Consider the following 27857-nt stretch of genomic DNA (forward strand, 5'->3'; position numbering starts at 1 on the left):
TGGGGGCTCAGAGAGATGGGGAACTGAGAGAAAATATATATTTCTGCCTCTTCAAAACTCAACAAGACCATGATTAGAAGTCAGCCACTGGGATTTGAGGGTTGGGGCTTATAAATTATACCTGAAAATAATTTCAAAATGTAATGTGCAATATTCCAATACCAACGGGCATGGGAGAATAAGAGATAAAGCATACACAAATGATCATTTAACAATTCATCATGTTCAATTGCATTCAATTTGAGAACTGGTGATTGTGTAGTTAAACATACAACTTGCTGAACTGGTGTTTACTAGGAACAGGGCTGGCGACTCCAATCTAGAGCGTAAAAACTATTTTGCAAATTGCAATTTTCATCTTCTCTCGTTAATGACTTTTTAAGTAAAGTCCTGCATTCAGGGCTTTTGTGCTGCACTCAAGCCAAGCAAATGTTTACAATGTCACCTGGCACAATGCACAGCGTGTTCATATACAGGTGCACTCAACAGAAGCACAGAAACAGACGGGAAAACAGCACATCCATAATGATCTTTAATGTCAATATATACAGACCTTGAAAGAAAAATATATTTTAAAAAATTAAATGAAATAAATACAATATGATACAATTTCCACAATGTCTTCGAAGAGAGATTCGCGATGCTGAAGCAGGCAGGTCCTCTGGACTTCCTGCTCTTCGTATTCACACTGAGGATTCCCTGTATCCCATCATCCCCCCGATTTGTTGACCTTTAACCCCGTGGGATAAAACCGTACCTACAGCCACTTCACCGTGTAACAATTCACACTTCTTGACCTGGTTTTGATTTTTTTTTTTAAACACCCACATAAGATAACGACAACCTTTTCAAGGCAAGGAAATAAAAAAAAAAATCTCTATCTCTGAAGCTACAACAAAAATACTCAATACCTCTGTTAAAAAAAAAAAGCAACGCCTCACCTTGTCTGTGTGCAAACCTCAAGACGCAAAAGAAAAGAGTGAGCAACCTTGTAAGTTGTAATAAATAAATATAGATATATCTGGAAAATATTAAACCAAAACTAGGTGCTTCAACATTTTCTGGAAGAAAGAAAAAAAAACATTGCCCTGTATTTATTACATGGGAATCCTCCAAAGCTAAACTGCTTCACTGGGAGCAGCTCCTGCGCTGGGATCTTCCCAATCCCAGGAGCTGCGCACAGCACCAGCTAGGAAGAGACGCACCCTTTTCCCTGTCCGCTCCTGTGGTCTCAGGAACGATGCGGGTTACGGGCAATCCGGATATTTCATACCTTTGTAGCCCAGGCCTTGTGCCCGACTAATAATCCTGAATGACGAATGCAAGCGATTACTTTCTTACTGCCGGATGTGGTTTTTCGCCAAGATGCCGCTCGGGTTTTGGGGATGAACTAGCGAGGGACAGAGAGAGAGAGAGTGGGAACCAGAGCAGAAACAGGTGCCTGCCCATGCTCGCTGCCCACCCCTCCCGTACTGAGCACAGCAGGCCCAGGCCCGGCTGCCCCGATCGCTACCGATCTCTCTCAACGCCACACGCAGTTTGCCGAAGGAGCTCCGAGAGTGGCCAATCACAGTGAATGGAAAGTGAGAGCTGGTGTGTTCCTCGGCAAGGAGACGGTGTTGAAAAGAAAAAAGAAAATGGAGATGTTTTTCCCAGCACTATCACATATGCTTGCTCCTTAAAAAAAAAAAATCAATGCACGGGGATCCCTCTGTGCTGAATGGGAAAGCAGCCTGCCCCGGATCTGATCTCACAGCAGAGGGAGCAGCATGCCCTGCTCGGGAGAGCTCAGACCCCCGGGACGAGCACATGGGCACCAGTTCTGGGTCAGGAGGACAAGTGGGATTTGCAACGGCCGAGTTTAAGGATAGCGGGGTGGGGAAGAAAATAAAGAGATCCGTAACGCCCGCCCATTCTCCCCCCTCCCGCAGAAAAAACAAACACACCCCGGGGTTTTTCACTACAAGTCCGTGGAGGTGAGCTTCTTCATGCTGCGCCGCTGTGCGAGGCTGGAGGCGGCCACAGGCTCCAGCACGGGCTGGCAGGTCTTGTGGTTCAGTGCAGAGTACGTAGCCGCCATGGCGCCCTGCCGGGAGAGGGAGACAACAGCACGGGGTTAGAAAAGGAAAAAAATCCTTACACTTCTATAGCGCTTTTCTGGACCAGCGCTTTACCGGTAATGGGGATCCCCTCCACCACCACCAGTACACTCCCCACACACCAGCTCTCAGTGAGGAGGAGAGCAGAGTGATGAGGCCAGTTCAGAGATGGGGATTATTAGGAGGCCATACTGGTAATGGCCAACGGGAAATTTGGCCAGGAAGCCGGGGGGTAACACCACTACTCTTTTTGAGAAGCGTCCTGGGATTTTAAATGCTCACAGTCAGGACTTTGGTTTTACGGCTCATCTGAAAGACGGCGCCTTTCGGCATATAGTGTCATTAGGACCCACACAGGCAGCAGGGTGAGCGCCCTCTATTGGTCCAACTCACACCTCTTCCAGCAGCAGCCTGAGCTTTCCCATGAGGTCTCTCATCCAGGTACTGGCCAGGCTCACACGTGCTGAGCTTCAGTGGGCCGCCAGTGGTGAGTTGTAGGGTGATGTAGCTGCTGGTTTATTCGTGGGGCTCGTAGGCTCATTGTGAGATATTTTACTGTCCCTCTTCATTCCCATTTCCAACTGCTATCTTCAGAAAGGTGGTCTAGGATGCCTGTGGCCAAGGGAAATGTCTACAAGAAATCCTTTGTTCCCTGTGCCGTCGGTACATTAGACTCAGCTAAGTGACTGTTTCCTGTACGGAGCTCTCGGATTATGTGTAATATGGGCAGAGCAAGATGTGTGTGTGTGTAAACCCACTGCTGCACGGCCGGAGCTACTGGTTTTTCATGTCAGCTGACGTTGCCAAGTTTATTTGTTTTTGTAGCTTTTCATGATGATGCTAAAGACATATCACCCTTCTGGAGGGACAAGGTGTACAACAACAACAACAACAACAACAACCACTGCCACCTCCGTGCACAAATCAGAAGAGCGCCGACGGGAGCCGAGAGGGTGCCGTTCGGTTCCAACTGATCCAAGAACCTCAGCCGGCCCTTACTCTGACGGCTGTATGGGTCCGACACCACCGAGACAAGGACCCCATTAAGGCCCGTTCCCCCCCCCCCCCCCCTGCCGGGCTGGGAGCAGGGCGTGGCAGCTCCTGCCTGTGCTCAGAGGCGGCTGGCGGATGAGGTGTGAACCTACCTTGACCAGGTGCGGGGCGTCGTGCCGTGTGAGCTGGAAGTGGGGCAGCTGGTCCCGGCAGGCAATCCAGGGGTGCTTTAGCACCTGCTCTGCCGTGTACCGCTGGTGTGGATCTACATGAAGCATATGGGACAACAAGTCCTACATTTGAAACAAAATCGTCACAGGTAGGACCAGGGTTAACACTCCGAACCAAGAAGAAACAACGTTATATATATACATACACACACATATCAAAGGAAGAAAAAACAGACTGTAAACATGGCAACATTTCTAACACACTGAGCTCCTGTTCATCTAGAGGGCAAAAACCCTGTTAAAGGCCTTTCAGATTGCATACAAGTATATTTGTATCAGATTTATATGAGGATGGTTTTATCTCAAACATGCATGACCTTCTGTGCTGACGGAGGACAGGCTGTGCGTCACTATTACTGTGCTCAACTACTGCATACGGGACTGCAGCGACATTAAATGCTGAGGCCCAAGCAAACGACCCGGACAAGAGTCTGGTACACCGTACCGCCAGGTCTGAAACACATCAGAGCTAGAACACAGGTAGTCTTCCACCCACCATCACCCTTCCAACTACAGGCATACGCCACCAGTGTCCTGCCACACACAGAGGGTATTTACTAAATACGGGTGTGCTTTCCTCTACATTATCTACATGATCAGTTTCATGCATTGAGGTACTCATTGCAGCACCCTTAAAATGAAAAAGTACCCCAGGGGGGAATTTACTCCAAGTGCTTGGTGCAACCCGTCACCGGACCTGGACTAAGATTCCTCTGCGAGACCCCTTAAGGAATTTCAGAGTCGTGAACTGCAGATCAGACACGACCCCTCCGCGGTGAGAGAAGAGAGGGTGAATCTGTCTCGGTGGTTTTAAATAAATCTGGGCGGAGCACGCCCAACTTCATCACGAGGGCAGCAGGAAGTCTGTGTGTATGGATGTGCTCTGCTACTCTTAATGTGGCGATAACATCTGGGAGCTTGTCCCCAGAGAGGGTGAGGGAACTTCCCACTGATTTTATACAGCTAATGGCACCTTCTTTTACAACATATAAGTGCCAAAAGCAGGGGGCACAGCGTGTTCTTGTGTCCACATGCTAACACATCAGCTACTGTTCCAGTGGTGCATCGGGGGGCGCCAATCCGTACCTTGGAGGTCTCCGAAACAGTGTCCCAGTTGCCTCCACTCAGGGAGAACTTCCCACTGCCGATCCGGAGCAGAATCTCCTCCGGCGTGTCGTTGGGGCCGTTGGCGAAGGGCGTGTACCTGGGCAGGAGACAAGGTGGCAGGACTCAGACACCTGGGCGCAGACCAGTGGGCATCCTCAACCCCCCCCCCCCGCCCCCATCGGCGCCAGGGAAGCTGGTGCTCGGCTGGTTGGCCACAGGCCTTTCCCTTTGCACTTCGTCGTCCTGTTAAATACACCACCCTCGATTCTAGTATTTACTGGCCTTGTGCATCTGCCGAGCATTAACCACCTGCTTCCCACTTCCATCCTTTCTCTTCTCTGCACGTCAACGGCCAGAAGCCAGCTCCACGACCCCCCCCCCCCCACCCCCAGCAAGGACACCAGGGCAACGTCTTGAGAGGACAGCGCGCCCACCCGGGCAGGATCTGGGCAGACTCACCCCGCCAACATGGTGTAGAGCAGCACCCCCAGGCTCCAGATGTCACAGGCAGCGTCATAGCCCTGCCGCATCAACACCTGCCAGGATGACACAGAGGTCAGGGGTCAGATCATCACTGTCCCTATGGTCATGCGGGAGGCTGATCCTAGCTCACAGCACCCGTCTTGTCCTACTTCTTAGCGATTCAGAGAGATTTCTAATCTTCATTATTTACATCAACACCAAGAGATGATGTGGAGGTATCCGTACGACAGAAACGACTTTTTATATCGGGTGAAGGGGTATCTTTTTTTTCCCCCGAAATTAAAAATCTCAAACGGGTCTCAGGATCCTTCTCAGTTTCCTCCTCCTCTTTCGTGAAGCGAGCGGCACGAGGCGCAGGCTGGGATGGGGGGGAGAAAACCGACCTCTGGGGCGACGAAGTTGGCGGTGTAGCAGGGGGTGAGCAGGAGGCCGTTCTCCCCACGCAGCTGCTTGGCAAATCCAAAGTCGCAGATCCGGATGGAGTCGGGATTCCCGGAGTCATCCATGTACAGGATGTTGCTGGGCTTCAGGTCCCGGTGCACCACCTACGTGGAAGAAGGCGGGAGCTGAACACCCACGGAATCGGCATGCGTTACTCCTGAGCTCGGCTCCACCATTCATCCCGACTGCCTTCTGGGAATGTCCCACGAGAGCACAGCCCTGTAAGGACCACATGTCCCAGACTCCTCTGGGGGAGCGAGCTGGAAACAGCAGGAAGCATAGCCATCTCTCATCGCACATCAAGTAACCCCTTACCAGCCGCGGGGGTTACCTTCCCGAAAACCCTCTGGGTACGCAAGGTCCCGTTGGTTAAACTTAAATATGACCAAAGTCGCCCATGAACATTCATTTTTAAACATTCAACTTTTTCCACCTCTAACAAATGAACACAAACAGGCCCATTTAAAATACAAGAGATCTCAACAACAACAAAAAAAAAACATGCCATCAACGTCAAAATCCTAAAAACAAATGGTCAAAATATAGAAAAAATATTTCTTTAAATATTCTTATCGATCAGGCATTCGCTTTCAAATTAACCCAGTTTCGGCAGCACCTGAAAACCTGATCAGCTAAATAAACGATGTCTTCCTCAGCACAGCAGGAACACAGGTATGGCTCTTTCCTCTGCTCGTCCTACCTCCCCTGCTAACTCAACTCAAGCCCATCAACTACCCTACGCTGATGAGAAGCCTTCCAGCCTCCCTCTCCAGAACGATCCTCACAAAAAAAAAAACAGGTAAAGGTTCAATACATGCCAAAATTAAAAGAGACACAACATTTCGGCTGTAGAGCCTTCTTTAAGAGATCAGGCTCCACTGCCGAAAGTCTGCGTCTCTTTTCCTTTCAGCCTGGGATAAACCTCTTTGCAGCCCTCGCATGCTGACACAGCACCCTACTTGATGCTTGTAAGTCTCATCAGCTTGGCCCAGGGAACTGGTTTTAGGAAAGCAAGGAAAAATTCCCCCCTTTAATTTCAAGTTACACACCTTTTAGTGGTGTGGGTGACACACACACACACACACACACACACACACACACACACACACACACACACACACACACACACACACACCCTGGCGACAGGAAGAAGAGAGCTCTTTAAGGACGAAGGCCTGGCAGACACCGCTAAATGTGTCTGCCCCACTGAGCCAACCCCCACCGCCGCCTCACCCCCTGGCAGTGCAGGTAGTCCACGGTCTTAGCGATGGTGTAGAGCACGGCGCTGGCTTCGCGCTCCGAGAAATACTTCTGCCGCAGGATCTTGTCCAGCAGCTCCCCGCCCTTCATGAGCTCCGTCACCAGGTACACGAACCGCCCCTCGTCGTACGCCTGGGGAGAGAGGGCCGAGAAACCTCGTCTTCACGCCTCCCACCACACGTGCGCGCCAGGACCCTAAACACGGCTCTCCTGGAGCAGCTTCGGAGATCTGATCCGGCCTTTCCGCGCAGCGCCTCCCCGTCTCCGCGGAGGTTTAAATTGTACGGCACACACACACACAAAAATCCGATCGGATTTTCCCTTTCACGAATGAGAAAAGGGAGAAGCGCAGAAAAGGGAATAAAGGTTTAACTGAGGAAGCAAATTCTGCTGTAGCTCTAAGGACGTCTGGTATTACAGGCTGCCCGCTTCACAAACACAATGGTGTCAAGAAAAAAAAAAAAGGCAGAGAGAGACGACAGATCAAGCACTTCCAAACACAGAGGTAAGGAGACGATGTGCCACAAAGCGCAGGAATAGAAGCCGGCTGTCCCAGGTTGTCAGGGTTTGCAGAGTGGCGTCTCAATTAAGAGCGACATGAAAGCGATGCCTAGTGAAGGGCTTGTGTTACTGTTGTCGCTTTGTTGTTGGTGTTGTTGGTGGGGTTTTTTTTTTTTGCCGGGGAGAGAGACTGAGGGGAAAGGAAATAAAAAAAATCGGGATATATATATACGCATAATCGGCCCCCGACAGCAGACAAGCGTGTCGACTGAAATGAGACGGCAGCCGCCGGCGCGAGAGAGGGGCACTGGCGACACAGCGGGGGAAGAACAAAGGGGCTCAGCCAGGAGAAAAGGGAGACGCCGACAGCCCGCACGGGCCTGCTCTCCCCACCAGCCGCGCCGGGAGAGGCGGATCGGCGGGGAGGAAAAAACAGCAGGAAAACCAGGGCAGAGCCCACTTACGTCCTTCAGAGTGATGATGTTCGGGTGCTGGCCGTACCGCATTAAAATCTCAATCTCCTCCGAAGGGTCGCGTTTGCTCTTGTCGATTATCTGGGGGGAGGAGCAAAAAAATATTAAACCACCCCTTTGCGAGCACAACAACCTCCATATCCCCGTCATATTAAAACGGGCACAATGGAGACTGTACATACAAGGTAGAGCACTGGCTACGAAAAAGAACAGATCAGAGTGATCCAGCCCGACCCTGGCCAACCACGCAGGGCCTCATGCAGACGCTGAAGCAGGATGTTGATGCAGATACCGAGCTGAGTAGTAGAACTGAACCTTTACTGCCTTGAACAGAGAAGTTGACAAGGAAACCTGACTTCATCGATCAAAAGCCACAGACTAAATCAACCCAGCAGACTTCTTCAGTACCTACAAAACAACATGGACCTCAGAATACAAGTAGCTTATGTGGAACTGCATTTAAAACTGAGAAAACAGGAAGCACGTCTTTACACAAAGGGTTGTGGGTGTCTGGAACAAGCTACTCGGCCATGTTTGTTGAAGCCGATATGCTAAGATGTGCGACAGCCATGTGATTTCTCGGGGGATTCTTGTGTCAGGTCAGGGGGGGTCAAGGTTCAGGGTTCAAAGTTTGGACGGAACCCTAATCTAAGCTAGATCTCAATATCTGATGACCTCATGCGTGGTAGGCATGGTGCTGGGATTTATGAATTAGCAATAAAAACCTTCATAAAGTAAAATATATATAACAGGGAAGGTCCAGGGTGATATTAGTTAATCATTTTTAAATTTGGGATGCTTTATACTGAGCAGAGAGTGAAAAGCCTTTGTGAGACAGCACTGCCCTCTGGTGTTCGTCTTAAAAATCTACAATCAAGTATTCCACAAGGCTGAAGTCACATCACAATAATTATTAAAAATCTCTACATAATTGGTCATTAGTACTTATTATTAAGCATGCCTTTCAGCTTACAACCAACAGCACAATTAACAAAAACATAAGCCCTCACAATGGCGATGGTTATGCGTGTATTTGTGTCGCCACAGCAAAACTGAAGAGAATAAATCAATACTCCTGCATTGGGGAGAATGCCTTCTCCACGCTCATGTGCTCCATTTCACATGACCTACACAGAATCTGAGTTTGAATCACGTTCCCTATGAAAACCTCTGCAGGACTGAGAATGAGGACAGCAGTACTGGAACAGTGGTAAGAGACCTTGGGTGCCTTCAGAGCACACCTACCTTTAATCCTAAATTACTGCCTCTTTCCGAAGCAGGGCTAACTAAGCAATTCTAAATGAATTCAGAGTCACAGAGGTGAGCTGCAGCTGGGAGCGGAGGTCTGCTCCTGGCTGGACTGACAGAACCAAGGCTGCCATCCCTAGATGAGAGGGTCAAGGAGCACCCCTGTTGGGAAACGACACCACAACGACTTGTACCTTGACAGCGAACTCCATGCCAGTGACCCTGTGGACGCAGCGCTTGCAGATGGAGTAGGAGCCCACGCCAATGTCCTCCTTCAGCTCGTACATGTCGGAGAACTGCGCCGTGCCAGCGTGCAGCTGCTGCAAAGACAGAGGGGGAGGATGATCAGCCCTTCGCCCGCAGGGACAGGGGAGACGCCAGGGCCAGCGGCACCGACAACAGCACCTCCCCGTCGGGCGCCCCGGGGCCCCAGCGTCCCGAGCGCTCTGCGCTCCTCCCCTGAACCAATATCGCGCTCTTTCAACACTTTCTGTCCGCAGCACCTGCGGGCTCCAGATTTCACATTAGAAAACGAAACCAAAATTAACGTGAAAATCTACAGCTGCTTCGGTACAGAACACAAGTTAAAGATCTAATTAGCGAAGCAGGCTTTTAATGAATGGCTCAATTAAGGTGCTGAGAGCTCAGAGGGCTTTGGCGTCCTGAGGCTTGCACATCACCTGTAAGCTGGATGCATCATTTTTTCCGAAACCAAAACATGACTGCTGCGTTTCTCTAGCACATTGATTTTTTTCCCCCCATTAGAGGTCTTCCAGACGAACGGAACTGGGCGATGTCTGAGGGCATGTCTTGTTAAAATTGCAACCTAACAGCAGGAGAGTATAAAATGAGGCCAGTGACTGCGAGTGCCTTTACAACTCTACAATCACTTTTTTCAGCTACTGTACTGTACTCATCACAGGACAGGAGTCTTTTCACTGGAAAACAAAGAGCTCTTAATTAAATCATGCTGTCTCGGGACACAGCAGCTCATCCGACCTGAACTAAGAGCTGGATATTTCCCATTTCGGTGCTTTATTCTATGCAATCCCACGCAGACAGACACAGGATTCCTATGCAATCCCCTGCAGCTCCGGCAGGATTCCTAGAGAATCATGCAGCCTGTAAGACCCGAACCGGTTCAGACTGCTCCGCCATGTGGGCGGGCTTCCATTCCTGCAGCGGCACGGAGTTCAGTGTGGAAACCGCAGCAGCACTGGATCAGGAGCTGCTCCCAACGGTATGAGGGATGTTTTCCGAGCTGAGCTGTGGTTATCCGTTTCTGGGCATCGGCTGATTACCTTTCCGAGAGCTACAAAGCGCGGAGCAGAGGGGCAGAGGAGAAGAAAGAGGAAGAGGAAGAATCACCTGGACAATCGGGAGGATGTTAACCAGAGAGGCGTTCTTGCTCTCCTCCAGAGCTGCGGGCGCCACAAAGCTGAAGCCCTTGAAGAGCTGGTGGGCGTTGGCACTGGGGGGCACGCCGGGGGAGTCTGTCACAAAACCAAACACAAGGACGGCTAATCAAACCGGAGCCACCTTCACCCCAGCAAGGCACAATCAATCAACCAACCAACCAGTCGATCGGTTTTACTCCCGCACAGGACCTTTCAATCCAGAGCATTCTTTACATCAATTATCCTTAAAAACACACCAAAAAATAAGTAACAGTAAAGACACGTCTAAACGTAAATGAAAAGAAAGAACTAGCTTATGAACTGAAGGCCACCGGAAAGAAGTCTTGAGATGAGATTTAAAAGCCTCAGACGCTGGCTGTTGAATATGGTCAGGGAGTGTTCCACAGACGAGGGGATGTGGCTGTAAAAGCTCAGTCCCCTGACGTATGACGCGCCGTCTCTTGCCTTAAAAGCTGCAGGGCTCTAACGTTAACGGCACTCGTAAAGCAGAAATGCAAACTGTTGAATATTCAAGGTCACGCTGTGCAACTCTGTCCAAAACGGGCAATGGGTTTGAGTTATTAAGCTCTCAGATTATATCAGACCAGCCCTTATCTCCTGAAAGGGATGCACAGGCCCATAATTTGTTTCTTCTTACGCCGCTGAAGGGCCTCGCTCACCTTTTGGCGTTTTGGCAGTGAACTCTGGGTCGAAGCAGAAAGTGTCATCTGGCTTCCCAGCAGCAGGTTTGAAAGGAGGCTGGATCTCTCTCCGATATAGCTTCTAGAGAGCAGGGGGGGGAGAAGCGAGAGGTTATTGAAAAAACAAGCTCTGTGAAAACACTTACTCATATACCTTGGGTGATCCTGCAGTAAATGCATTATGGGAAGAGCTGGCCATCAGGCGGGGAGAGAGGGAGGGAGGAAGAGATTAACCTCCCGAACTCTGCATGAGCAGCCGGCTTCCCGTTCACGCTCGATAAACTGCCGCGGGTTTCTAAAAGCCGCACGCAGAGACCATTAGCACAGCTCTCCTCTCCACCTGGCCCACTGCCCGAGCTCCAGGACGGGCAAGGTCTTGAAGCCCAGCGAAGGAGAGAGCTGGCACTGTGGCCGTCAGCAGAGGAAAAAACCCTTTTCTGATGCAGACGGAAGAGAGGCAGGTGTGGTCCCCACCAGATATGATCCTTGAGCACGGACAGAAATGGTGCTGCACGGGCATGTGCTCATTTACCTACAGCGTTTAAGGGAGTGTGCAAAACGGTCTAGTCCTACAGCAGGAGCATGGAACTGAAAAAAACGACAACAACAGTCTTGCATTTCCTGGATGGGCAGGACTTACATTCCAGTCTATTGTTGAAAAGAAAGGATGCCTCTTGATTTCTTCCACGCCGTCAGAGCCAGCACCTAGGAGAGACAGAAACGCCATTCAGATCACTGTGGCATGGAAGCCAGACACAGTGCGCTCTCTGGCTCCCCGTCACACTGCAGTTATTATTCCCTGAGACAAGTCCGACTTGTCAGAACACTTCCAGAGTACGCATGATTCTAACTAGGCTTGCAGAACAAATGTGCATCATGTTCCCTTGGCCTGCACGATAAAGACTGAGGCAAACACGAAATCCGCAGAGTAAACAGAAAGGAAAAAAGAGGTTCGAGATGAGAGGAAACAGCTGGTATAGTCCCTCTCTGTCCCTGGCCTTACAAATACTCAACGTCATCTCCAAAGGAGAAGCATCCACCCATCAGCAAAATCCGACCGAACAGGAGAGGGAATCGGTTGTGGTTGGCTGTTGGCGGAATAAAGACGCTACTTACCCAAACGATTTGCAGGGTTCCGTTTGAACAACATTCGCAAAAGACTTTGAGCCTCGAGGCTTAAAAACTGCGGCATGCCCAGCTTTGCCCTGACGGAAGGAAAAAAAAACAACAATTAAGTGCATCCTCACTGTGAAATGACGAGAGGCTAAATTAAATGAAAAGGCAGGTACGTGGACACCAAAGGGCAGTGCCAGGAATGCAAAGCAATACAAAAAGTCTTGAAAAGGAAGACATTTAAAAAACCCAGTCTGCTGAGCTTTGATGTTCTTAAAAAAAACGGACATGGCGCAGTAACGGTACAGTGCTCTTCCGCAGTTTCCAGGGAAAGAGGAGGTTCTGAAGTGACAGGCGGATCAAGACGCACTCGAGCGGCACATTCAAGACTCTTGCAATCACCCCCAGGCCCTGCTCTGCTCTCAGAGCTTCCCTCCCTCCACCCCAAAAACACATGCACCCCGGTTCCCAGTTAAGAGCCCGCGCCAGCCTGGCCTGCAAGCAGGACTCGGCCGGCCGCTGGGAGAGGAGCACTTACTTCAGAATCATGTTCATGGTCTCATTCCTGTCCTTGCCCTGGAAGGGCAGCGTACCGGTGAGCATCTCAAACTGGAGGGGGGGAGAGGAAAAGACATTCCGTTAAACAAACGCCCGGCTGCCGAGCAAGCACATCCCCGCCATTTAAAAAAAGACGCAACAGAAAACTCGCTGGACAGGGAGCTCATCCTATGACGACGCCAAGAGAGACGTCAATACCAACACTTTCAGGATGGTCTTGGCAGGCTCACTTGACAAAGACGAGCGGGACTTTTAAAAACTTCAGTCGAGTCCCCTTCCTTAACTACACAGGCGGATATGAAACGGAGACATGCCTGGACAAAACACCTATCGTAAAACCGAGCAGACACTAACACAGAGGTGTCTGGCTCGCTTTAGCCTGGCGCACCACGCTGTGCCGCAAAGACATCTTCACACAGCAGCAAACAGGAGGCACTGCTGGAAAGAAATGGGCGGAGCAAGTCATTGTGACATACCATTAGAACACCTAGCGACCACCAATCGGCACTTTGGGTGTGTCCTCGCCTGTTGACCACCTCAGGTGCCATGTACTCCACAGTGCCGCAGAAGGAGTATGCTTTCTTATCCTGGTCTACAGACTCTTTACTGAGCCCGAAGTCTGCAAGGGAGGGACACGCGATTAAAGTCGGAGAACAGACACGCCTCCCACCGGGAGGACACAAAGCACGAAATCTGTCGGGCTACATCTTTCAAATGGAAATGAGTTCTTTCACCAATGTATTTCAACATGAAGAAGTCACAGCTTGAATGTAACACCATTATCATCTGCCAGTTCTATCATGACATGATTCGCATTAATTATATTACTTATTAACAAGAAATAAAAAACAAGCACGTGACAGTGGACAAAGTCTTACATCTTTCAACACTAAAATACCATAGAAGAAATAAAAAGTCCAGTGCAAATGAGGTAACTACGTAAGCATGACCAGCTCTTCCATGCAGTTCACTTAAAGAGATTAGACAAAACATTAAGCAAAACTGGAAATTAAATAGAAGAAAGCAACACACATACCTGTTAACTTGATATGTCCTGCTTCATCAAGCAAAATGCTGAAAATTAAAATCACATTCTCCAATACAGGTACACAAATACATTGCACAGAATTACATTCAATGAGAACAACATGTCGAACAGTACTGCCAAGTCACTCGTATCTGCTTGGGTGCCACAAAGAAGATGGCAAGCTCAGGAAAACGACAATGTCTTGTCTTAAAAGAACGGGAGAACGACTTCTACGGCTTACACTGCAGAAATCCAGCTACAAGTCAGAACTTTGCTTCTGGAGATTTGGCAGAACTGCTCGGATTTTATCAACTCAAATTAAAGACGGGATGAAAACCTTTGAAATTCCTCTAATCATAACCTGTATAGCGTATTTACATTATAACATATATGTACAATACATAATCAAGCAAAACTTAGAAATATTGTTCACATTACCCAATGAAATGTATGCACTAAGCAGTGCACAAATTATGCTTTTTTTTTTTTTACAAGTGTTTCAGAAGGCCTATGCTGGGCTTTAAGAGGCTAGCTCTACACCTGTGTCTCAACACAGAGAGAGGAAAGGTTGCAAAGGGAGAGGAATACATTACTTTTCAGGCTTCAGGTCTCTGTAAACAATGCCTAGGTTGTGAAGGTGGTCCAGGGCAAGAGCCAGCTCTGCAAGGTAGAATTTCACATCCTCCTCTGTAAACATAACCTAATAAGAACTGGATAGATTTACCTTCTGTTCTCTGTCTTCATGAAAATCAAAAGTCATGATAAGAAAAAAAAAACACACACAGAACAAGAACACAAGCAATTTCATTTCACAAAGAGGAGCTATGAGACATTATTCAAAAAGCACAGCAAAAACAATAAGTGAAGCGTTAAAGCAGCAAATTCCTCAGTGATTCATTCTGTCACAGAAAGTCAGACAACCCCCTCGCCCTCTTCAGGAACACAACGGGGATGGAAGCTATGTGGGGAATGAAGGTTCGTTATTCAGGGAATAGATTCCTTGGAAACTGTTCAAAAAAAGTCTGTAAGGGCTTCCAAACAAAAATGTCAAGGGGAGGGAGAGGGGACTGGCATCAGACGACCCCACATTTTAAACTGGAATTAGTTTCCTGTATGCTGACATGTGCTTCATATACCCTGCTCATAGAAGCCCAGGCCCAATCGCTTTTGCCACAGTGATTTAAAACAGCGAGCCAGCTGGCATTGCTGACCACACACATCAGCGTGGAGATGAGGGGGGTGGGCAGGCAGGGCTTTCACTCCATCAGTAATGCAGAACTCATTTGGATTCCTCTAAAAAACTACACCCCTTCTGTACTCTGGGCCTCCATGCATCTTGCAGGAAAAACATATCTGGGCGACTTAAATTTGCATTAATTAAATTAATTTTCTTGAAATTTCCCCAACCAGGTAAGCAATTCATACAAACAAGGCTCTGAAAGGCAGAGGCAGCATCTCCCACCACCCCTCAAGTCCCAGCTGGGATTTGAACCCCCAATCTTCCAGTTACAAATCTGGACTACTAAGGGATACTCCCACCTGCTGCCTTAGTCACCCTGAATTGACATGCAGTCTCTTAAGACACTGCAGGTAAAACTCACAAAAAACTCTCGTCTCGCAGTAAGGGAAGAAGACCGGCTTACCTCTTTGGATAAGCGAGTAAACACATCTCCGCCCCTGAGAAAATCCAATATTAAATAGAGTTTCCCTTCTGTCTGAAAGGCTGAGGGGAACAGAGGAGGAAAAGAGGAAGTCAAGGAGGGAGAGAGCTCAGGCCAGGCAGGGATTAGAGCTCTGCAGGGGGCTGGTGTTATCTGCATCTTGAGCACTTGGCAACAATCACAGCTAATCCCTCCCATAACATGAGCTCCAGCGACTCCACAGCCAGCTTCACTTGAAGACAGAGGCACTGACTAATGGCCAGTACAGTGCGTGACAGAGAGGAGAACTAGCTCAGCTGGAGCAGATCCCTGTCCGTTTGCTCAGGAGTGCTTTCTTTAGCCTTTCTCCTGGCGCACTGTGTGGGACTCTTTCAGAAGTGCCTTGCTGGAGTTCCTGGCTAATCAAATTGCTAGCGACCATACGAGCCAGAAGGGCCCAAAACAGCTTCCTTGTGTTCATAACCCTTCTCACATCCCTGGCTTATAGATGCAAGCGTACAGCCCCGTTAGATGTCACGTTACTAATGCACTATTGAGTGGGTGGCTTGGCCAAGGAGATAATAAGGAGCCCTGTGCACAGCACATCAGGACCGATGCATTAGGACGTTTCATCTGTTTTGCAAGTGAGAAAGCACTGCACTGACAACTGTTAAGAGCATTATACGTGGTCATCCATGTTTGCAATGTACTGCAGCCCGTATAGGGCACATAGGTACACACAGAAAGGACAGGAGACTCACCATAGTGCAATTTGACTATAAAAGGATGATTCACTTCCACCAGTATGTCCCGTTCCATTTTCGTGCGAACACGATCCCTCACTGTCAAAACCAAAAGAAAACGGCGAGTTTATACAGAGACGGCGTTCGGAAGGGGGGAAAGGAGTAAGAGAGACGGGACGTTGAACGTCACTGCACAAAAATCACACCTTCGGGGCACACCCCACGCCAGCCCGATAAAAGCTCAATCTCTGGCCCGCGCGCGCCAGCATGATGCCGAAACCTCCGGAAGCGAGACGACCCTGAACGATCCCCGACAGTTTCACAAATCTCTGCCACCTGGAGAGGGAGGCCAGCTCAGAGAGCCCTGCGCCACTCAGGGGGGCACAGCGTCTGCGCCCAGGCCCCCCCACCGCTCTGTGCGTCTCCCACTTCCACTCTTCCGCCTGGCTGCGAGTCACCCCGACGCCGAGCTGCGTGGGCGGGCCAGGCCGGAGGTGGATTCGGGGTCCTGCCGCGTCCCCTGCACAGTTCACTCACCCTTTCACAACCCCACCCGCACTGATGGCCCAGGAGCCCATTTTTGGGGGGTGGGGCTGTAAGAGCCACTTCTCAAATAAGGTGCCCCCGTTGTCACCCACAATGCACCCGGACAGGGCAGCGGCCAACCAGCACGAACAGGTGGCTGCCAGCCGCGTCCCTGGGCACCCCCTTCATCAGCTCTTACAGCCCTTCTGTACTGTATCAGCTGTCCTCACCGACCCATACACCCCGCCCCCCAGGAAGAAAACACAGGTCCGGAGCGTGATCCAACTGCGGGGGTGACTCCGTCCTCCGAACACCTCCGTCTCCCTGCGGAGCCCGACCCCCTCCACAGCCCCCCGCACTGTGGCACTGTGCAGAACCTGACACGCTGTGGAGGGGCCTGCGTCGTTCGGCGCGCCCTACAGCACGGTCTGCCAGTTTTAAAGAAAAAGGAGCGCACACGATTCACTGCGAGTGAAAACCACACGAGTGTACCCATAACCTCGTCTGAGGAAAAAAAACAAAACACTATTCTTTTAGCGCAGACAATCAGCTTAAGGAGGGGGAATGACCCGCAATAACCAGGACTGGCGGTCCCAGTTCTCCCTACACGCTTCCGTTTCTGCCGACCTCGCTCGGAACACGAGGCAGGTGTGGCAGAGGAGCCGGACTCTGGACGACACTCCGGGAGCAGACACTGACACCCGGGGGGCTCGGGGCTGCACTTGCAGGCGGCCGAGCACAAACGCAAAGACGTTGCAGGACCCGCCCCAGAATGCACAGAGAGAACCCTGCCCGCGCTCCAGGCCTCCTGGGCAGAGCTTACCTTTCAAAGACGCTTTCTTCAGCACTTTCATGGCGTAGAGCTGCCCGGTGTCGGGACCCAAAATCTTCCTGACCAGAAACACCTGCCAAGACAAGAGGCCGGGACAGAAGCCCAACGTCAAGGGAAGCAGAAAGCTGTCTGGCTGCTTGACCAGAGGCACACAACGGGAGACCCCGAACCCCCAGACTCACACAGCAATGCTACAGCCCCACCCCAAACACCCCAGCGCCGTGTCCTGTCACGCACAGCCCAAGTAAACCCCCCTACTGCAAAAGGTGGTCCCACTGAATTGCACTGAACAAGGTCACCATAACCAAGAACATATTCAGAATACACTCCTATTGACACGTTAATCAACCCCCTGGCCCCTGACTGGGGACCGGCGCGAGGCCAATGGATCTCTGGAGGAACCTTCAATAACGTCACCGACTTGCTGTGGATCATTTTCAGGACAGGTATCAGGGAGCAGGTCACTAAGGTTCAACACAGGTTGAGGCACATGGTCCTACTGGATATGTCGAACACGTGCCCTAATGATCTAAAGCAGCTGAAACTTCAAGGGGAGACGGAAAACAGCCAAAGCTGCAGACCATCATCGCCGGTAATCCCGCGGTCTCTGGGCGAGACAGGACTGCAGGTGTCCCCACAGTGCGCGCTGCCCCCAGGAGTAAGGGGAACGGCCTTTCAGCGCACCTGCCACAGGTGCTCTCACCTTTCCAAAGGAGCCCTGGCCGAGAACCTTGAGCAGCTCGAACTGAGAGGGGTCCGCCTTCTCACACCCCTCTTTCACGTGATGAGTGATGGGGATCTCCTTAATGGTGCCCTCGTCCTGCAAAGGGGACACGGGCGTCAAAAATAGTTCAAGTGATGGCAACCGTGCGTCGTCACGATGTTACAGCCCTTGTCTCACCAGGCGGGTTCACAAAGCACATGCATGCATGCAAACCAAGCCCCAGCAGCTCTGGGGTCAATATCTCATCCCCATGTACTAACGGGGGCTTGTGATCGCAGATGAGGAATTTCTCTGAAAGATGGAAACTACTTACAGACAAGGTGAGGGACCATGGGACAAATCAGCAGAACTGTAATAGTAACCAAAGGTATCCAAACACTTCTTCCCCCAAGTTAATAGATATATAAAAGTAATTATGTCAAATTAAGACTCGGGTAGGTCACAGCAATATTATCAAGCTCATCTGCATATCTCAGATGTTTTTTGGGGATAGTTTTGTTTGGAATATGATTGAAAAGAAGGGTGATCAATGATATCATTTGCATCATCATACATGAAAATGTACATATATGAGAATTTAATGCGAGATATGTATACGTGCACAAGACTGTTTTAGAAATCTCTGTAACTTGTTTATGTTGGTGGGCTTGCGAATGGAAAGAAAAAAAATAAAAATTAAGTTGCAAAAAGCTGACCCCCGCTACTGTATCTGGTCAGCCCTGTAAAATCATTAAATTCTTTTATCCAGTGCCCCTTTCTGACTTACACCTGCTGGAAAAGGGCTGGAAAGCTGGATATCTTACTGGAGCAGCTCGAGACGCGTGCCTTGCTCAAGAGCACACCAGCGGGGTCCCACGGCCCTCGCCACCAGTTCACTCCGAGGAGCTGCCAAACCGACCTGCAAACTCATTATTGACGAGCACGAGCACAGCCCGTCCTCCGAGGGGACAGAGCCGGCGTGATGCGTTTCAGAGAGCGGGTCTCCGGGGCTGACCGCTGTAATTAACGCGGCACAGCCAGGGAAAAGGAAACAGGAACCGTGCACCAGTGCAGGGGCGTGAAGAGATGCCGTGATCCAGTTGGGCGGCTTTCAGAATTCCTTACACGTGCTCTTAATTGATTCCTTAGTGCGGAAAAGCCTGGAATCGGCCCCAGAGTCCCACAGACAGCTCCTCGGCTCAAGGCCACTCTGAGCCTGCGAGTCGGAGATAAGTTCAGACAGCCGTCGTATCGATGAACCCGGCACGCAGCCGGGCCTTGAACAAGATGTGTTCGGCTAGATACCAGGCAGGGGAAGATAATTCACTGAATAATTAATCACGCTGTGATCCCTGTACAAGACCCACCGCTGCCGAGAGAGGAGAGAGGAGAGAGGGAGGGGGGAATGAAACTTCAAAGACAGGCTAATCAGCTTAGCAGCATGCCAATCTGCTACACGCTGGCCGGGACATTAGCAGGTAAATTATTAAAAACCTGCAGTCAGTCAGTAGAGCATGGATTGGCTTGTACATGATTTAACACCTACTGGAGAGGTTTTCTCTGCGAAAGCAGAGGGGCACCAGAATATCTGGAAATGTTTTCAGCGTGCTTTTATAAAGAAATGATAAAAACAGCCAATTCTTTCCCAAAGACTCGAACAGGCTCAACCTAGATCAAACTGGCTCTTTGAAAACCTTCTAAATCCCCTCTTAAAAAAAAAAGCACTGAAGAGCTGTACAGTGTTTTACCTCAACCCAGTGTTTCCCCAGCTCCTGTCTGAAGAGGCCTGCTAGCAGCTCAGTTCTTTGATCTAGTCAGCATCTCATCTTGTTTTAACACCTCTACTACCACTGCCCTGCACTTGCAACGCAGCAACTCCCTGACAGATCAAAACCTCCGAGAAGGACTTTGTTGGCGTCCTGACATTTGCAACCTTCATCAGCTCCTGTAAATCAACCGTAGAAAAACACTCTTGCACCTGCAGTCTCATCACTGTTCTTCCTCATTTTAATCTGGGAGCAGGGGGGATACAAACAGCATCCCAGGATGCACATGGGGTGTCAAGGACAAAGTCAGAGGCTTTGTACTCACACAGTGGGAGATGGATTCTCCTTCTTCCATCGGCTCATCCATGATCTGATGCCCATTGACCTGAAATGACAACACAACCGTGAACAGAAAGACACGTCGCTGGGGACACTCGGTCACTCTGGGGTCCCCGGACGTCCTCGCTCAGTCCTGGATCTTCACCAGCGAGACAGCTGGGGGGGGGGGGGGTTTGGATTGGCAGACCTTTGCATCAGCTGCAACCATCAATCCAGAGTTTCATTAGCAGATGCAACATCTAACACTCCTCCGACGCCGTGCCCGGACAGAACATACTCGTTTACAAGAGAAACTGCCGTAAACCGAAAAGGAATTTTTCAAATTGATGGGCGAACCGAGACTGGATTCTGATGTGGCCAAGTTTTCACTTTTAATGGGACACTTAATTAATTAAGAGGAAAGAGAAAATAAAGCAGTTTACGCAATGCCATCATATATAATATATATTCTGGAGAAGACCCTTAACGAGCTCTTGCCATTTCGCCACTGTGATTGGGGGGGGTGGGGGTCAAGACCAGTTCCTATAATTCCTAGCGACTGGACTGCATCCTCTGTCAACACAACACAAACAGGAGTGGCGCTCCTTGCAAGACGGACAGATCCGTCACAATTTCTTCAGCGCAGCAACCCGGCCGGCTCGCAGAGGTGTTCCTGCGGGCTAACGAGGATCTTCCACACTGCCCGAGGACTCGGAATCACGAGCCGGGTCACAGTCCAGAGGCGCCCACCCGGCCCACCTAGCTCGTTCAGATCCAAGAATCCCGACCCCCGCTGCTTCTTGAAAGACACCTGGTGCCTGCATGGGCTCGCAAGGCACGGCCGGGGTGGCCTGCGCCACACTCCCACAACCCTTGGTGTAAAGGGTCTGGGGTCTCCCCGTCTGGGGGTTTTAAATGCACTTGCAGGTAACTTCCCTGGCCCCCTCTGGGTGGCCCATGATTGCGTATTCTGAGCTCTGCAAGCAGGGCGTGCAGAGCCCCGTCTTCGAAAGAGGAGGGAGGAAAACCTGTTCGCTTTAAACCCACATCCTGCAGCTCGGAAACTTTCTCCCCGTCTTCAGCAATGAAAACTCCTTCAAGTCCTTCCTGTCGGAGCTGGAAGGCCGGCGCGGTTTTCATCTTCTGCACAAACATCACCCCCACCCCCTCGTCCTTGGCGTCTGGTTACTGTCATTTCGCATCGCCCTCCGGGGTTAAAGCGCCGCCTGCTCACAGGCTTAAAAACCAAAGCGCGACGTCACTCGCGAAATTCCTTTCATGCACGACTCATCTCCGGGCGAGGCGGTTATATAATGAAGGACCTTGCGCACAGTATTATATAACTCCACACAAGCCGTTGCATAAGTCTGCATGCAGCAGGAAGAGATTGAGGTCAAACGCTGCAGCCAGAAGCTCAGGCGGAGACCGGGCATCCTCCACACGGGGCGGCTCCGGCTCCAGAGAGCTTTTCTCGCCCTGGTGCAGACAGCAAACAAAACCAAAACAAGAAAGTCGTCTGTCCCACTTCCCAACGCCCCGCGCACCCCCCACGCCCGTCTGCCCGCAGCCGGCGGTTTCGCCGCGGGGCGTGATCCGGAGCGAAGCTCCTCCAGGGCGGTCAGCGCCACTCCCCGCTGTCCGGCCGCTTCTCTTCCTCCTCTCTGGCCCGCAGCGAGGAAGTCTCCCATCCGGCTCCGCGCTCCACATGGTGGGAGGGGAGGGGGGGTCAAACTCGGTGCGCAAACCACAGCTGCAATGAAACCCGTTTTCTTCACCCACCCACTCCCCCCACCCCGAGTGTGCGCGCTGTGGGTTTTCCCGAGACCTGCAAGTCCACGGGGATCCGCTTCGTACTTCTCTCGGAAGTAACGGCGCAAAAAAAAAGTTGTCGTTTAACGAAGCGCCAGACGCCAGTGCTGGAAACGGGTCAAACCGAAACCGGGTAACTAAAGGGGGGGGGAAGGGTCTCCCTGAGGATCTGAACCTTTTTCCTGGAGCCGCGGAGGAGAGACGCCGCTCCCCCCCACCAACCCCCCGGGTTTGAGAGTCGGACTGAAATGTAAACAAAACCGGAAAAGAGGGCGACAGCGATTACCCGAGCACGCCGCCACAGGGAGGCCCGTATCGTCCTGCAGGCGCAGTATTTATGTCGATGTGTCTGTGCAACACACCCAGAGGAGACAAACAGGCGGCTCGCACCCCCCTGAGCGAGTGAACGATTTGCTCAAACCGGCCAAAGCAACGCGCACAAGCACAATGCCGAACGGCACTCCTCTGCACAGTGTACCGGGCACCCCGAGTCACGAGTCGCGGTGCAGCTGTTGATGTACTGGACAGCTCTAGCAAGCACACATCTGGACACACAGAGACACCAGCACGGGGAGCAAGAATATTCAACGGCGACAACTTTTTAACTGCTTTTACTTCAAGATACACCCCTCACATAAAGAACAAGCTGATAGTGTTAGGTTTTGCCTTCTGTGAAAAAAACACCCGTGTTCATTTTATGAGTGTTTTTCATGCTACAGATAAAAACTGGAAAAAGATGAAGTCGTTAAAAATGAATAATATCCTGCATAAACAAACAGGCTTTGCAGGGTCAGGTTTCCCCAATATTAACTGAAAGGGGGTCCCAAAGTCGAGGTGCACAGACAGCGAAGGCCCCATCACCCCACGACCTTCAGTGAGATCTCGGGGAAACAGCGGAGCTGAAATAAAGGTGCAAGGTTCAGCGATGAGAGGTCAGTACAAGCCAGTCCAACCCTCGAAAAATACTGGACAGCAGCTGGGCACTTTTGTCTGCTACATCAAGCACTAAGCGTAGCCTGCGCACCCCTAACCACCTGTCCCCTAAATCCTCACACAACCTGAAATGCAATCGCGATGCATGCCTTAAACAAACCAGCTACATCCGATATCACTCTCCGCAAGACGGAAGTGGTCCTGGAGTTCTGCTTTGCTTTGAATAAATCAAAGCAGGATGGGTCTGAAAAACCCCACAGCTTGTTAGCCGCCGATGCCACGGGAGATGAGTGGAAGTGGGCGGGCGCGTGGGCTGACGAGCAGCCGCCGAAGTCCCCGATCCACCGCAAGACCGTTTTCGAACCCGGTTGCAGCTGGCGTCCAGGGGCTGTGCTGGAGCACCCAGATATCCGCGGTTGTACTGGGGAGCGCTGTTCAAACAAAACCGCCCTGCCTGCATTCCTGAGGGGGGGGTCCGAATTCCCAGTCTCTTCCTCTCCCACTTAACCCGAGCTGCCAGACTTTAAATCAGAACCCCTCAGCTCCAGGGCAGTAGCTGCTGGGGCAGATGGAAGGCAAGGCCGGCGTGGACTTTAATACGATAAGAACCGAGCTCAGGGGGGCGCAGCTGACGTGCCTCTGCCCCCCCCGGGCCCCGCAGCCCAGGAGAGAACCAAAGACAACAGGAGCTCCTTCGAGGGAAGACGGGCCAACGAGAGTCTCTCCGGGCGAACGAGAACGTCACCAGAGAGACCCCCCTCCTGCCGTGCTGAAGACCGACAAGCTTGCACACGGGGGCACCTGTGTGGCTGAAGGCAGGTTCCGCGATCACGCCCCTGCGAGTTGCTCCGTTAGCCGGTCAGCACTGAGCTCAGCTCCCCGGCGGTCAGCTCGCCTTGCAGTCTTTCCTCAGAGGGTCTCCTCTGCCCCCGGGCAAGGACCGGGAGGGAGATCCCTCGCACAGAAAGCTACCCGCCGAAGGCAGCCGCAATGAAATCAGCAGAACAGGATCAGAGGCACCTCGGCGCGCTCAATCTGCCTGCCTGGCTAGCACAGCAGCCTCAGCTCCGCCCAGACGGCCCCACACGCTCTCCCGTGAAAGTTAAACACTGTCAGGACACCGCGATCGCATCCATCAGGCCAAGGGAACGCAGGCCGGAAATACATCCCGGGCCGCGAGGTGTCTCTTGTTTTTAAGGATGTTAAGGATGTCTCCTCGCCTTTCTGACGGAAACCGAAGGCGAAGGGCTTCTAAACCAAACCACCTCACTGTACAGAACTGTACGCACACAAAGTCCTTCTGGATTAAGTATTGGCCACAAAAAAAAAAAACGTACAAGGATGTTTTATGCTGCTTGCACCTGTTCCACGTTCGGCTGACGTCACCCAGATCTCTTTTAAAAAGTGAGGCTCTGCTCTCCTCCCCAGGTGCCCAGGTGTGTGGGGAGCGTACAGGCGCACCCTGGCTGCCGCTGCATCATCCAGGTGGGGCTGCACACTGGTGGTGGCGGAGGGGATCCCCATTACCTGTACAGCGCTTTGAGTGGAGTGTCCAGAAAAGTGCTCGCTAAGTGTGTGGAATTATTATTTGTATTAGAATGACCTGAAGGACACATAAAGGCACTTATGTATGAGCTGGCGAAGGAGGAAAAGGCTCTGAAGATCAGGCAAGGCGTGAGGAAAAAATACTTTTATCAGACGCTACTGGGGTGCCACCAGTTTACGACAGGGAGACATTCCCGGGCCCGCTTGCCGGCTGGCTGCAACCATTCCGACTCGTGCCACGGATATCTCCCGGAGCCGCGGGGCCCACAAAGACCGGGCTTCACCGCCTTCAGTTCCGCGGAAGTGAAGCCCTTCGACAAGGACGCCGAGGAAAGCAAGAGGCGTGGCTCACAGCTCGCCGAACTCTGTTTCTGCTCCGGCCAGCGCCGAGTCGCGCCCAGACCCGCTGCGACCCGGCGGTACAGAACTCCCCCATTCGAGAACGTCACGGGACAAAGGGGCAGCTGCTGGCTAAAGGTCAGAGAGTGTTTTTTTACCCCCACACACAAATGGGGCTATTGTCGCTCCATCAGCAGCTGTGTCCCGGGTATTAACGCACGCTGGAAGGCACGGGAATCTAAAGGATAATGGAACCGCAGAAACGGAGGTGGCTACCCATTCAGTCACGTTTCTTTCGTTCACTGAGCCCCGCCTGTTTCCTGACCACGATCACCGTTTTTACGACGAAGCCGCACTCCACCCCGTAGCGCGGATCAGCGCTCGCCCGGGCCGGCTCTGGCCCGACTCGCCCAACAGGTTCAACTCATCCCCCTCCCGCCGACCCCAGCTTCAGGATACAAACAGAACGTCTGCAATAGAGGAACTGTGGGGTTGGGGGGTGCAATTTCTTCTTCTTCGGCAAAGTGTGACAAATGCACCTGCGCGCAGCATTTATTTTTGTTTGGGGGGGGGATGGTGATGGTGACTCCCCCCTCCTCGCTTGGGGACAAACGGGTTTGTGTGTCTGTGCTCATCCGTGTTGGGCTCTGCGGGGGATGCAGCGTCCTGAACCTCCGTCACCGTCTCTCGCAGATCCCCGGTGCCAGGCGTCCCACAACACAACTGACCCCCCCCAGCACCCCACAAATCCCTCCCACGCAGATCTTCTTCCCCCAGTCTGGGGGACGCGCGGACGGGTGTCGGGGGGTGCTGTTCGCGAGCGCGCCCCAGTTCTCCCTCGTTCTCCGATCGTTCCAGCAGCAAAAACAACAACTGTGACGTCGACGGCCGGGCGGGGGGGGGGCTGTTGAAATCGCTGGTCAGCACGACACGACTCCCAAAGCGCTCCTCTCCCTTTGCAACCCGCCGCGCAGTTCGGCGCTGTATGCGAACCCACCCCCCGGGTGGAAGAGATTAATGACAACGGGCGAGCCGGGCGGCCGGCAGCTCAGATCCCCCCCAACCCCCAACCCCCTTGTTACAACTCGGGTGTTACCACCGGCAGGGTGGATTAAATCCACGCAGGGATCAATTCAGAGGAAACGTCTTTCTTCGGAGCCGCACCACAACCACGCGTGTGAAGCGCCACTGAATTCTCCACTTACAGTTCAGTTCCTAAGCTCGCCAGAAAAGGCACTCCAAAAAAAAAAAACTAGAAAGCAAAAAAGGTAATACCTTAACGTTTATTTGACAGCAGGAAAGACAGAAGTCTCTCAGTGGCCCCCGACTTCCTACCCAATAGCAGTTAAGGCATGTACAGTACAACCTCAGCCCCACATACACATAGTTTCACATAAATCAGCACCCTCCGATCCACGAGCTCTGAACACCGCAGAGAGAAAGCGGTCAAAAAAACGACCCTGTTTTAAATACGGCACCGTCTGTACAACGCACAATATCTTCAAATAGGCAGATGCGCTGACAGCCACTCGCTAAATCAACCTGAAAAAAAAAACCCCACCAGGAGATTTTCTCGCGTTTAAACGACAGACACAGCCAGGGATTGTGCAAGGGATTCGGCGCTCTCGTCCCACAACCTGCAAAAGTGAACAGGCTGCGCTGTCCCCCCATCTGCAACTACGCCCGCCGGAGGAAAATGGAAAGGATCTGTCGGCTGGGGCTTTCAGCTCCGGCGGTTCTTCTTCGCCACAGCACGTTTACGGCAGGAAATGAAACTGTGCCAGTGGACAGTTTAAGGTCTTCGGGCGGACATCGCAGTCCCGAATCCGAAAGCCAGCTGTGTTATTGGATGACCGAGGCCACCTCAAGTTTAAGCCCCCCTCGTGAAATTTAAATTTCTAATGACGGCAGACGAACCACACAGGCATGGACTCGTCTTAAATCCCCACTTCAGCCGCTTTGCTACGCTCGATACACATGCATACTTGATGTAGTGCGGGTCAGCTTCCTAATGTAAGCGCACACCGCCGGGGTGACAGTCGCAGGGGAAAAGAGAAGCGGTCTGATTTCTGCCCCTTTCGCTCCACGCAGTGCTCTGCGTGGCCCCGGGGCAGTACTGACAAGACACCCCGAGCTGGGGCCACCCCGATGCGCCGGACTCGGGCGACTCATCCCCGTCCGACAGGCGGGCACCCGCGGCGCAGCCCTCGGTCCTCAAAGTTAAAAAGCTCTGTCTTCATGCTTCAGAATTACAGACCGGAGCCCAGTGAACAGAACTGCCCCGCTTTAGGCCTACCGCAGCCGAGCCGACGCTAACGACACCGAGCCCCATCTCACTCAAGTCCGCCCGTGGCAGTCACCGGCGACACGGCCAAGGGGGGTGCTTCGACCACACGATCGCGTCCGATGCAACCACATACCTCGCTACAAACGCTGTGCACCTCCATTTTGTGCCAGGAATCCTGCGGCTGGGCGAAAGGCATCGTAAGTCACCCTAGCGCCGTGTCTCAGAGAGCATTGCTGGCGCTGCCCGCCCGGGTGTATCCCCCTCCTTCTTCGTCGCTGGAGCGAAAAGGACCACTCTCGCCCGCCTTGCAGTCTTCCGCCCGGTGCTCTGGGAGAGGGGGCCAGACGGCAAACCGGCGCCGGCGAAGGGGTCTGTCGGACTGGCTTAATCCCTGCTCGGCTAGAAAGCCCAGCGCTTTTTTTTTTTTCTTCCTAGAGATGCGAATATGGCCGCCACTCTATTACCTGAGTAGCATGGAAACACAGCGCCGCGCTGACGTAGCTCTGACGTCACCGTGCTCAGGATTCCCCCCCATCCCAAACAGCGAACATTCGACAGATGATAACAGGAAACAATAGTGACAGCTGATACCGAAATAACCAGAGCTGTACGGGTTTGACTACTAATGCTAAGCTGCGTCGTCTTCTCTGGTATGAAACAAACAAAAAAAAAATCCCCTCCAGGTTTCCGACGATTTAGGGATTCGGAAATGTTTTGTTGTTGTTTTTTTTTTTTAAAAAAAAGCAGCGTGCGGGGGCTCAGCTTGTATAATTGAGTCAATTTGAA

At 51.7% G+C, this 27857-nt stretch overlaps 1 protein-coding gene across 4 annotated transcripts; it reads right to left on the minus strand.

Annotated features, from left to right (window-relative positions):
• Window positions 1-519: 519 nt before the first annotated feature.
• LOC148654001 (ribosomal protein S6 kinase alpha-6) lies at window positions 520-27574 on the minus strand. 4 transcript variants are annotated; one of them, XR_015924912.1, is made up of 22 exons: window positions 27205-27574; window positions 20166-20225; window positions 18075-18191; window positions 17363-17444; window positions 16033-16113; window positions 15275-15354; window positions 14225-14331; window positions 13641-13678; window positions 13081-13223; window positions 12585-12655; window positions 12050-12138; window positions 11574-11638; window positions 10913-11015; window positions 10204-10328; window positions 9030-9155; window positions 7579-7668; window positions 6587-6745; window positions 5296-5457; window positions 4889-4965; window positions 4409-4526; window positions 3245-3357; window positions 520-2086 (listed from the first exon to the last, which is right to left on the minus strand). XR_015924912.1 is itself a non-coding variant. In XM_088597139.1 (22 exons), exons 1-22 carry the CDS (start codon window positions 27265-27267, stop codon window positions 1961-1963), a joined length of 2220 nt encoding a protein of 739 aa, XP_088453265.1. In that variant the 5' UTR covers window positions 27268-27573; the 3' UTR covers window positions 520-1960. The 4 variants fall into 4 exon arrangements, 3 of the variants coding, with proteins under 3 accessions (XP_088453265.1, XP_088453264.1, XP_088453266.1); XM_088597139.1 differs by having other exon boundaries at window positions 3245-3385; window positions 9030-9152; window positions 27205-27573; XM_088597138.1 differs by having other exon boundaries at window positions 3245-3385; window positions 27205-27572.
• Between the last annotated feature and the right edge of the window lie 283 nt (window positions 27575-27857).

This window comes from Lepisosteus platostomus, chromosome 10 (assembly GCF_059453375.1).
Source record: "Lepisosteus platostomus isolate fLepPlt1 chromosome 10, fLepPlt1.hap1, whole genome shotgun sequence".
In the NCBI taxonomy this organism is placed as follows: Eukaryota; Metazoa; Chordata; class Actinopteri; order Semionotiformes; family Lepisosteidae; genus Lepisosteus; species Lepisosteus platostomus.